This window comes from Sycon ciliatum, chromosome 7 (assembly GCF_964019385.1).
Source record: "Sycon ciliatum chromosome 7, ocSycCili1.1, whole genome shotgun sequence".
Lineage (NCBI taxonomy): Eukaryota > Metazoa > Porifera > Calcarea > Leucosolenida > Sycettidae > Sycon > Sycon ciliatum.
In genome coordinates this window covers 30,773,264-30,785,392 of record NC_088649.1, presented here as the reverse complement: position 1 = coordinate 30,785,392, position 12,129 = coordinate 30,773,264, and the positions used below count along the sequence as shown (strand labels likewise).

The window sequence follows — 12,129 nt, the reverse complement described above, 5'->3', positions numbered from 1 at the left end:
GTGCCGGTGAGAGTGTTAGTGTTGTACGTAGGTTTCGTGGTAGCAAGTCTTCAGTGTACAATCATCTGCTGGCTAGTCCTGATTGTTGCGGTGCGTATTCCGACTCTTCGTTCACTGTATTGTGCCGTGGTCGTCATGGTTATGGACTACAGTTAAAAGTGTTGGAAGCTATCTATCAGCGTCTGTACAAGCCTAATTTGTGTGTACAGAAAGATAGTATAATTGGGTTGAAATTGTTCAAGTAACGTGTCGTGTTTAGTGCGGCCAAGCTTGGCCGTTAATGTTCTAGGTGTAATGTACTGCTGTTATGTGTTATCACGTTGTCTTTCCTTCCTTTCTCCTTTGTTCAGTTCTCGCTTTGATTGTTAAAATTCACACTTGTAATTTTCACTGTTGTTGCTCTTAGTGTTATTTCTCTAACTTAGATTTTCTATAATAGTTCAATTTTTGTTTCAGTGTCCTTTAGTACAACGACGATTCCTGATGACTGTTGTACGAAAACTTGTTTGAATCCCTTTCTTTCTCTACACAATTTCTTCACATTTTTCATCGTTTTATTGCACATTGTCTCCACAGTTTTACAATACATGAATACAGTGTACACAAATGTCGATCCAGCTTGTATTACTGATTGCGGTTATCAAATTGTTGTCTCCTCGCCGTTTGTTCAAACTAGGAAATTAGAGGCCACATGCCACGTACTGCTCTTTTCTCTCCGAAACTCAACACTTGCAAGCCAGATATGAAAGAAAGAAAAAAATCATCAGTCACACCACCGGGACTCGAACCAGGGACCTTGTTATTCGCGAGCAATGCTCTAACCAACTGAGCTACAGTATGACTCTTATCCACAGTGATGGTAAATCTATCCTTCCTCGATCAATCATTATCTGGCTTGCATCATACTGGCAACTCACACCAATCAAGAGGGCCCTCGGCCATTCGCTTGATATCATGGGGAGCGCATCAAACTATGTCCACTGCGAGCAAATACAAATTGCAATTTCAAATTTGGACTTCACGGAGAATTTCACAAAGTGTTAGGAAATTAGAGGCCGCATGCCACGTACTGCTCTTTTCTCTCCGAAACTCAACACTTGCAAGCCAGATATGAAAGAAAGAAAAAATCATCAGTCACACCACCAGGACTCGAACCAGGATGAAATTGCAATTATTATTATTACTTTGAAGAATTATAAAAATTTGCTACTACTGTTGTTGCTAGCGCCTGCAATTACATGTCTGCACGCACCTAGTGCACATGTACATTCTGTTTGTTGCTTGTACCTGTGCCATTTTTAGAGTTGTCGCGTATTGCGTTATTTCTATACCTGGGTTTTTTTGGTGATGTTTTGTCCTTTTGTTCTCTCTCTCGTCATAGTGCATGCAGGTGTGATTTGTTATCAGTTTGCAGCGCTCCTCGTATATTAACCCATCCTAACCGGTGTGCCCACTTCATTCCTGATGATGGTTATTTCATGACCGAAACGTTGAAATATAATATTTTTCTGGTGAAAAGCAGTTATTTGAGTGTGAGCCAGTGTTGCTCACAACCAATTTTTTACTTATGAAGCTGCGTGATGCGTCCTACAAGATTTTTTATTGAAGAATTATTATTATGCAATTCATACTTCCAAAAAAAGGCGCATAGCCTAGGCTATCAGATACAAGAGAAAGATAAGAGCAGACGGGATGAGGCAATGACTTGCATGCGGGTGCAGCATCTGGCCTGCAGAGCGTTCCGACAGCGTGGTCCCCGGAAACTGACCCGTGCTGTTGACAGCTGCCTGAGAAGGCTCCGCTTCAGGGGGTGTGCTGGATGTGGCTGCTGGCAATGGATGTTGGGATGTGATGCTGGTGGCTGACATCTCACTGGTGGATATCTCACTGGTGGGCATCTGCGTGGTGGGCATCTGCGTGGTGGGCATCTGCGTGGTGGGCATCTCGGTGGTGGGCATCTCAGTGGTGGGCACTTGTGTGGTAGACTGTGCACATGCCTTGTATGGCTTCTGACCACGATAGTTGCCACCGGGTCCGTAGTTACACACCACAATGTAACCTTTGGAGTATTTACTCTTGTCGAATGGGTAGCTTTGGGTGGTTGCCGCGTCGCACAGTTTCGCCCCACAGCCCAGCTGCTGACTGGAGTTCCACACAATCTGGGTGTAATGACCGCAGACCTTGCCAGGTGCGCACGCCAGAGTGGCGTAGTCGTAGTCTTGTTTCTCTCTATCCCATGACGTCACACTGACGGCTGGGTCAGAGGGCGTGTTCGTACTGATGTACAGGTTTTCACCCACATACGAGAAAGCTCCGTTGGTGTCCGATGTTCTTGCTCCATTGTGCTCGTAAATACACCTGTCAGCGTACGCCTGTGCCACGTTGGCCAGTACAGTGTTCCACGTCATGGCTGGTAGTGGCGTACAGGGCGTAGGTGAGGCGATAGACCTGGCGTTGTTGTGCGCGTTCAGCATGGCGTCTTTCTGCGACTGCGTAAACACGGACTGCGCGGAATGCGGTAGAACGGCGCACATCGCCAGCCACACAAGCAAGGTAGTGAGGCGCATCTTGAATGAGATCGAGCACAACAGGAATCTGTATTCAGCTAGAGTTGTACCTCACTGACCGCTTCACTTCGCCGGTTGTAGATCCACAAACAAAAGGCGGGTCTTTAGATGCTGGTCCAGCCCTCACCAGGTTCCTCAACTCAATGATCTGTTTGCTGTTGGAGCGTTACACACGCGTCAAGCGTCGCGATAGAACACCACAACGCGTACAGTTTGCTGGCTGGATGTCATTCGAATCTCCTCTGCCACAACCAGGCGAGCAGTGAAGAGCATTAGAGGCTTGCGCGGATCAGCAAGCCCACACCTTCCTCAACTGCCTGAACTGAATTCTGAAATACTACTAATGAACAGTCTCAGTGGTACAAGCACAGTCATGTAGCTAGCGCGCACAACTGATATGAACAGCTACAGCTGAGTATCACTGACAGTGACACTGTGCATGTGCGCTGCACATGCAGGACTACTCCGTGTCTGTCTGAAACTAGACTTCACTCTTCAGACTGAGTTCTGTCACGTGGATGTTTCACGCATGCACGGCGTTCCGGATCCGGAAGGCTTGCGCGATCCGTGACTACGAATTCATGCACCCCGATCCCAGCTACGATTGGTTGAAACAAACTGGCATACGAACAAGAAAGAGACAGAGAAAATCTGCGTGTGCGTGAGCGATACTGTGTGCCAGATGCTTCAAGATAATTGTTAGTGATCTTTTCAAAAAAAGTAGATCTACGAACTGAGTGAAGGCGAACTGACACAAGTAACAGACTTGTTCCGAGTTCAGCCGGTCTTATGCAAAAGCGCAAAGGTTACTGCTGACTCATTCTTGTCGGACGTTAGTTCAACCAGTCATGTACATTGCCCGAAGTAATGTTAGGCCAAAACAAATAATGACCTTGTTTCCGGTCGCCCGACCGGGCCACTTTTTCCCAAATTCTGAAACTTTTTTTTGGTCCCAAATGTATACAAACGGTGGCCAACGAGTCATAACTCAGTCAAATCTCAACCGAATTCCACAATCGAAACACCCACAAGGTAGCAAAGATTCTCAGTTGTCGGCTCAAAACCTCCGGGGTCGATACGAGCTAGAATAACGGAGCTGGAAGGACTCAAACTGTTTGCTTGATTTCTCAGGATGTACGAAAACAGGAATACACCACATGCTGTACAAGAACAGTGAGTCAGGCAACTTTGACATTGATCCTTGCCATGATGTATGTACAATGTACATGTGTAGGTGCTCTTGTCCATCAATACCAGGAACCAAAAAAAGTATCCAAAAAAGTTTCATTCCGGCCGACCGAGTCTCCTTTTTGAGGGGTTGCCGACCGGAAACAAGCCTATTTTTTTGTTTTGGCCTTATCACCTAAACACCGGCGACGTCTTTCTTCATCATTACACGAAGTCTATCACTCAGTGCATGCAGTCATATTGCAGTGCCATCATGTGGTTGTCATTTTTGTATGAAACGTGCTGCCACAGAACAGTGCTACGTAAGCACTGTCGTGTACGTAACAGTGGGTAGTCGGTAGTCATTAGTCTACACACAGTACATAATAACAAGAGTCCATAACCCCCCAGAGTGTGCAACTCCAGGTTGGGGTCTGGCGCAACGAAATCCAAACATTGCGTCATCCGGTCCCCGGGCAAGCATGGGCGGATGGGGCCATGTGCATATCTGGTACATCCGGCGGGGGTTCCAAGTGGAAGCAAGCCACGGAAGTGTCACGTAAAACGTTTGCTCCACGGGCTATGCAGTGTCAGCAGAACGGCTTTGATTTCACAGTCACAGAATTTTTTTATTTGAAGAGAGTTTCTCTGCTCGTTGTCTGAAAAGCTTGTATTGGGAGAGTTCGTGACTCCGGGATAGCAAGAATAGGCATGGATATAGATTTACAAGATTTGATGGAAATAGCTCTTGGCACGGCATGAAGACCCGATCGATTTCGAAGTAGATGTGCTTCAACCTGCTCCTCAGTCCCATTTTGGTACAATTTCCAACACTCGACAATCGAGAGAAGAAAATGAGGAGCCCAGATCGAGCAAAAACTGACGAATATCGTCCACAGAGACTAGTTTGGAGTTGACAGGAGGGCATGCACATCGAAACCACGCCTTGTCAACGACCCCGTTCTTGCTCAGTTTTAACGACCACACTCAGCAAAGAACAAAACAACAACGAAGCACAACGACACACCAACGCTGATGTGGCATCGCAAATCCCGTACCGTGCACGCAGGCACTGGGTTGCAACAGAAAAAAGACGCGCTGCAAGCGTGCCAAGCAGCGAGTGAGTACAGAACGCGTACTAATGCCAGTCATGGCAACGGAAGATAAAATTATGGAGATCGACCCGCGCATGGTTCGATCGAGAGCAGAGTACGAAAAAAGCACACATTCAAAGTTCAAACTGTGCAACAGAAGCAGAAGAGGAAAACGAAAATGAACACTTGTCGTGAAGTGAAGTGCTTCTGTCCAAGGGTGCTCGCACCCGACGGGGTGACAGCGCCCCTAGTCAGACAATACAAGGCAAACGAAATAGAAATTAGCTGAGTCACAGCGCGGCAATCAATGTGCCACTCGATTATAGTAACAACGACAAAGAGATACTCTTCTAAACATTTCTCTCCCTTCTCACTGTGCCGAAATTCACAGTGACCAAAAAATTCGAAATTGATTATTGTTCTGAAATAGGCAAACAAGGAGCTACTCACAGAATAGCTTACAAAGACGCACGATTGGGCGGGTGTAGGTCTTGTCGCCCACCTTGACCTTCACAACTCGCACGTGTCCGTCTGGACCAGGGTGCACTTCGGTGACGCGACCCATTGGCCAGGTGCCCCGTGGGTTGTCTTGGGATGTCACTAGAACGATGTCGTCGACCTTGAGGTCTGTTTCGGCCGTCCTCCACTTGAGTCGCCGGTTCAGCTCTGGCACGACTTCCTGCATCCATCTCCGCCAAAAGTGCAGCACGAGTTCTTGCACTACACGCCAGCGTTGCCGAGGGTTGAACTCGCTCTCGTCCACTCCTGCAGGTGCGAACCGAGTACCGATTTGGCCATACATGAAATGATTGGGCGTTAGCGGAGTTGGGTCACGACCATCTGCCGACACGTAGGACAGTGGCCGTGAGTTCATGAGCACCTCCGCGCCGACGATAGCAGACAATAGCTCCTCGTCTGTGACCTCCGCGTTCTTCAGAATCGCCGAGATAGCACGCTTTGCCGATTTCACTAACGCCTCATGCACTCCGCCGAAATGTGGTGCTGCTGGAGGGTTGAAACGCCAGCTAGTCTGCTGATCCGCTGTCTGCCGCTGAATCGCCTCTGCATCAAGCTGCTTGACTAGCTGAGCAAGCTCATTGGTGGCGCCGACGAAATTCGTGCCATTGTCGGAGATGACGTCGATCGGTACTCCCCGTCGATTGGTGAAGCGTACGTACGCCTGCAGGAACGAGTCCGTTGTCAACGCGTATGACAGCTCGAGATGCACTGCTCTCGTCTGCAAGCAGGTGAACAAGCACAGGTACCGCTTGTGTTGTGTCTTGCCGCGACCCTGCTTTGTCATAAACGGTCCGGCGTAGTCTACAGAGACTCGGCCGAATGCGCGTAGCGGCAGGCTGACTCGGACCTTAGGTAGTGGCGCCATCACCTGCATTGCCGGCTTCGTACGGCTCCGGGCGCACCTCGCACACTTGGCTTCCCAAGCTCGCACCTCTTCGCGGCCAGCGACGATCCAGTAGCGCGACGAGAGTTCGGCTAGCGTATGGCTGACACCGAACGCGTGATATCCTCGTTCGTGACATGCCTTGACAATCAGCTGTGTCACACGATCCCCTCGTGGTAGGACGATCGGATTGCGTTGTTCTGCAGTCAAGAAGTCTGCATGCTGTAGTCGACCTCCGACGCGTAGCAGGCCGGCGTCGTCAATCATCGGCTTGAGCGAGACTAGCTTGCTGGTTGCAGGGATCGGCTTGCCTGCCTTAACTGCAGCATACTCTGGTAGCGACTGTTGCTGCGCTCGCTTGATGTAGAACTCCTCAGAGTCTCGGATCGCTTGTGGCGATAATTCATCAAACTCTCGCTGTGCGGGTGGTACTGAGCAATTCGTAGCGAATCGCACACACCAAGCATGAACACGGCACATTCGTACCCAGTCGGAGTAGCGGCTTGGCTCTAGACGATTCAGCTCGCTGTGGCATTGGTCGACGGTCACCGCAGTCAGCTCGATGGACTCGTCCGTCGGTTGATTGTCTTTCTTCAACTCCAGAGTTGACGGACGGGGCTTCAATTCTGGCTGAACAGGCCATTCACTTTCAGCGGCACCCAAGAAGCCGGGACCGTTCCACCATAAACTGCTTCCCGCCAACTCTTGCACTGACATTCCTCGAGAGACCAGGTCGGCTGGATTGAGCGCGGTGGGCACGTACCGCCACTGGGTAGGATTGGTTTGCCGTTGAATCTCGCCCACTCGACTAGCCACAAACTGCTTGAAGGTGCGGCTGTAGTTGGTGATCCAGTGCAGAACGTTGCTGCTGTCCGACCATAGCGTCGTTGCTCGGGGGTCGAGGTTCAGTGACTCGGCGGATGATGTGGCGAGCGTTGCTCCGGTTGTCGCCGCCATTAGCTCAAGCCGCGGAACGCTGACAGCAGTCACTGGTGCCACACGGACCTTGCTTGCGACGAACCGTGCTGTCGGTTCTCCAGTGTCATAGTGACTGACCAGATACGCGACTGCTCCGTATGCGACCTCGGACGCATCTGAGAACACGTGAAGCTGGCTGCTGATTGCTGTGCGTCCCGTGGCCGTCAGGCAGCGTGGTACACGTACTGTTGATAGCTCCGTCACCTGCTCAAGCCAGCCGAGAACCTTCTTGACGATTGCTGGGGGCAGTTGCTCATCCCATGCTGCTCCACAAAGCCACATCTCTTGCAGCAGGACCTTTGCTTGCACGAGGTACGGTGCGAGGAGTCCAAGTGGATCAAACAAACTTGCTGTTGCACTGAGAAATGCGCGCTTCGTAGGACTTGAGCCGATCCCCGACAGCTGCAGCTGGAACGTGAACTGGTCCTCCTTGGCAAGCCAGAGGACTCCCAGTGTCTTGACATTCGGCAGCTCTCCCTTCGTGAGGTTGATCTCCTCAGCGCGATCCTCCTCCGGGATGGTCTGCAACACCGCCGTGGAGTTGCTCAGCCATTTTCGCGGGTGCATACTGGCTTTGTGCCACAACGCCGACAGCTGCCTTACGAGCTCAACGCCTTCCTCATCGCTTCGAACAGAGTCCATGGAGTCATCCATGTACGTTGACTCAAGGACCGTTTCCGCTGCACGAGGATAGGTGTCGGCGTGCTGATGAGCATTGTGTCTAGCCGCGTACTGCGCTAGGAAAGGCGACGCGTTCACACCGAAGACCACTCGATTGAACTCGTATGTGGCCGGTTCCTGCTCGTTATCCCGCCAAAGAAAGCGATGGAAGGGCCTGTCCTCCGGAGCCAGGGATATCTGGAGATACATCTCCTGGATGTCGCAGATGATGGCGACCTTGTTCTGCCGGAAGCGCAGGAGTACCTTCGGTAGCGATTGCTGCAGCTTGGGACCAGCACTGATAACATCGTTCAGCGCTACACCATTGCTGATGCCAGCTGCGTCGAAAACCACACGTGTCTTCGTGGTGGCCTTATCTTCACGGATGATGGCGAAGTGTGGAAGGTACCATTCGTTTACAGAACCTCCACACTCGTTGTCAGGCACTCGTCGAATGTACCCGTTGGCTAGGTACTTGCGGATGACATCGCTGTACGCTGTTGCTGCTGCTGAGTCACGTCGCAGCCGCTTCTCCAAGCTGTGCAGACGGCCGAGTGCCTTCGCTCGGCTTTCAGGCATGACTGGACGTTCGGATTTCCAGGGTATGCCAACGCAGTAGCGGCCGTCCGTCACCTTCAACGACGCTGCAACTTTCTGCTCTGCCACCTTGTCGTCGCGTGACATGAATTTCGTAGTGCTGCTGTTCACTTCTTCGATTTCCCACAGGCGCTTCAAGCTGCTCTGTAGGTCACCGTCGCTGAACATTGTGAAGCAGCAGCTCGCCGCTGGGTGTGCTGGTTGTACTTGGCCGATGCAGGTCCAACCTAATGCCGTCCGACGCGCCACGGGCTCATGGCTGTTACCCGAGCGCTCTTCATACGCCATGTGAAGCTCCGGATAGTCGGCACCGATAAGCACGTCAATGTGGCGTTTCGACGGTAGTGGCGGAAACTCAACGTTGGCTAGATGTGCGTACTGCTTTCCCAGGTGGTGCCAGTCTACAACTTCCATGTTGCCAGTTGGCTGCTCGATTGTGCACGCATGGAGAGTCGTCGACGTGGCTCCGTCAACACTTCGCAGAGTGCACGATACTGGTACCGTGTGAATGGTCTCTTGCTGTCCATTCAGCTTGCTGATGGTCAGCGACATACTGGATCCAATCAGGCCGAGTTCTGCCGTAACATTGCTCGCTATGTACGAGCGCGTGCTGGCGTCGTCCAGCAGCGCGTTAACAGTTAGCGACCGCTTGCCGTTGGATAGCTGAACGGGAACTGTCCGAATCGACGTCACCGTCCGTACTCTGTTCTCCTCTCCCTTCGTGCTGTTTCCGAGGGAGACAGCACTGAAGTTCTCCGGCTGCATGGCTCCAGTCTCTCCGGAGGCGTGGGTTGACGACGCTGGAGGCGGTTGACGGGGCTCACTGTGCAGCAGGCGATGGTGATGCTGCGTGCACCCGTCGATACCGCACTCCCGGTCCCGTGGGCAGTCCTTGCCGCTGTGCCCAGTCGCAAGGCATCTATAGCATGACTTGCTTCGCTTCGCTGCTGCCCAGCGCTGGCTTACAGTTTGTTTCTCAAACTCTGGGCAGCGCCAGATCGGGTGCTCGCCACCATTGCAGCATTGGCATGTGGACCTTGCGGTCGGCACATTGCCAGCGGTGTTTGTAGCTGTCACGAACGTGGTCGTGCGCGGTTGCACAGCGTCGTGAGCAGTTGCCGTCCGAGTCGGCTGATTTCGACTTGTCCCGCTGGTTGACAATTGGCTCCTGACGTGATGCTGCTGGCTGATGCCTTCGATAGTTTCCGTGGCGGCAGCAAGAACTTCTGCCTCGGCATTCAGCCACTCCAGCAGCACCTCGACCGATTCGTCCTTTTGGTGGTGTACTATCCAGCGGCGATACTGGGCCAACAAGTTCACCGGCAGCTTCTGCTGGATCCGCTGGTAGAGAATGCCGGTACCTAGCTCGGTGTGCATACCGGCATCCTTTAACGTCACCACTGCCATGTCGAGCACATCGGTAAAGCGCTCCAGGTCCTGGGCTCTACCGGATCGAATAGGTGGAGATCGTTCCAGCTCTTCCATCCTAACCGCAAGGCGCCGGCGACTCCCACCGAAGCGTCGCTCCAGCCGCCGCAGAGCAGCATCGTATGCTGCTGCCGAGTAGCCAAGACTCTCGATGGCATCCAGCGCCTCACCCGCCACGTACTGTCGGAGCTGCAGCAGTTTGAATTCAGCGGAGAGCGGCTGCTGGTCCACACAAACGCTGAAAGCGGATTTCCAGCGCTCGTATTTTCGCTTCTCTCCGGTGAACACGGCAATTTCGATCCGCTTCAACTTGCTGGCGATGTTGATCTGTGCAGCTGCTGCTGGAGCAGTCCGTGGCGCAGGTCGAGCTGCGGTGCCTCCGACATATGTCGGAACTGGGGCGAATACTGCGGTCTGGGGTGCTTGCATGCCAGCGCTGGGTCTCGCACCGTACTGTGACGCTCCGGCCGAGATGGTGTGCGACGGTCCAGTAGACACAGGTGAGTTGTACATGACTGCACTATTGCTCGCACTCCACTGCGGTTGCTGTTGTTGGTACATGTATGCCTGCTGCGGCCTAGCACTATTGTTGCCATACGTTGCATACATCATACTAGGTGTTTGATCAGCAGTATCGTGGATCAGGAAGGCAGAGCCTTGTTCCTGATTTATAGCGGGAGCGTTGCTGCCCGTGGTCATAGTTGCAAATGACGCTGGCAGCACTGAACTACGTGGCTGGTACTCTGCAGCTGCTGCAGATAAAGCGGTACATGCATTGCTGTTGATCATATCCGTTTGCGGTGGCGCGTGTGCTGACGGGGTTGCCATGGCAACGGTCGGGAAGGGTTCGGCAGGTTCCCCCACACGCTGACCACTGAACATTACGACACGACTGTCCGGCTCTACTTTCACCCGTTCTCCATAGTCTGCAGCCCTGGGCAACATAACCCGCGCATCGTCCTGGCGACCAAGAAACGGTGCATCTTGGAGCGCCGCACGCAGATCTAGAATTTCTCTGCTTTCCTCTCGTACTGACGCCAGTAAAGGCGTTGCCCCTCTCAGTGGCGATTGCTTGGGACTGGGAGTCTGCCTGGTCGACGCTGCCAGGCTCGCTCTGCTGCTCCTGATGAGCACACTCCTGGCCAATTCCATGGCATCGGAATACTGGCCTTCCAGCTGCTTGTACTGCTTCTGGAGACCAGCATGTCTCCTAGAGTCAGTGTCCACCACCGCTTCCATGTACTCCATGATGACCTTCTTGGTCTCGTCATACACTGTCGTCAAGTGGCTTCTCCATGCATTTACGTCATCCTGGTTCGGCACCTCATTCGTTGACTCCACTGTCAAATTTCTCCTCGTATTTGTGAAATCCGTTTTCAGCTCTCTCTTTTTCCGTGCGAGGTCTTCTAGTTTTACCTCCATGATGGCTCCGTGAAAACCATCCTCTGCTACCAATAGTTTGGAGTTGACAGGAGGGCATGCACATCGAAACCACGCCTTGTCAACGACCCCGTTCTTGCTCAGTTTTAACGACCACACTCAGCAAAGAACAAAACAACAACGAAGCACAACGACACACCAACGCTGATGTGGCATCGCAAATCCCGTACCGTGCACGCAGGCACTGGGTTAACCCCGGTTGCAACAGAAAAAAGACGCGCTGCAAGCGTGCCAAGCAGCGAGTGAGTACAGAACGCGTACTAATGCCAGTCATGGCAACGGAAGATAAAATTATGGAGATCGACCCGCGCATGGTTCGATCGAGAGCAGAGTACGAAAAAAGCACACATTCAAAGTTCAAACTGTGCAACAGAAGCAGAAGAGGAAAACGAAAATGAACACTTGTCGTGAAGTGAAGTGCTTCTGTCCAAGGGTGCTCGCACCCGACGGGGTGACAGCGCCCCTAGTCAGACAATACAAGGCAAACGAAATAGAAATTAGCTGAGTCACAGCGCGGCAATCAATGTGCCACTCGATTATAGTAACAACGACAAAGAGATACTCTTCTAAACAGAGACACTGCACTCCGGCGACAATGGGGAGCGCTTTGCTTTAGGTTCAACAGTGGCCATTGTTCTTCTCTTATCGGAGAGACACTCAAAAGAGAAAACTGTTCGACAACTCTAAAATAATTCTTTGTGTACTTGAGCCTTTCAGTTTCAGGCGTGTTACGTGGCCGTGGATTCGTAAAGAAAGACCCCAAATTGGGCAAACGGGCGAAGTAGGTCCGGGCCAA

General features: G+C 52.0%; 2 protein-coding genes across 2 annotated transcripts; both read right to left on the bottom strand.

Annotated features, from left to right (window-relative positions):
* Positions 1 to 922: 922 nt before the first annotated feature.
* LOC135821317 (uncharacterized) lies at positions 923 to 2,913 on the bottom strand. Its single transcript, XM_065334378.1, has one exon. The coding sequence runs from the start codon at positions 2,565 to 2,567 to the stop codon at positions 1,653 to 1,655; it is 915 nt and encodes a 304-aa protein (XP_065190450.1). The 5' UTR covers positions 2,568 to 2,913; the 3' UTR covers positions 923 to 1,652.
* Positions 2,914 to 5,270: 2,357 nt separating this feature from the next.
* Positions 5,271 to 11,315, bottom strand: LOC135821829 (uncharacterized). Its single transcript, XM_065334825.1, has one exon. It carries the CDS (start codon positions 11,313 to 11,315, stop codon positions 5,271 to 5,273), a length of 6,045 nt encoding a protein of 2,014 aa, XP_065190897.1.
* Between the last annotated feature and the right edge of the window lie 814 nt (positions 11,316 to 12,129).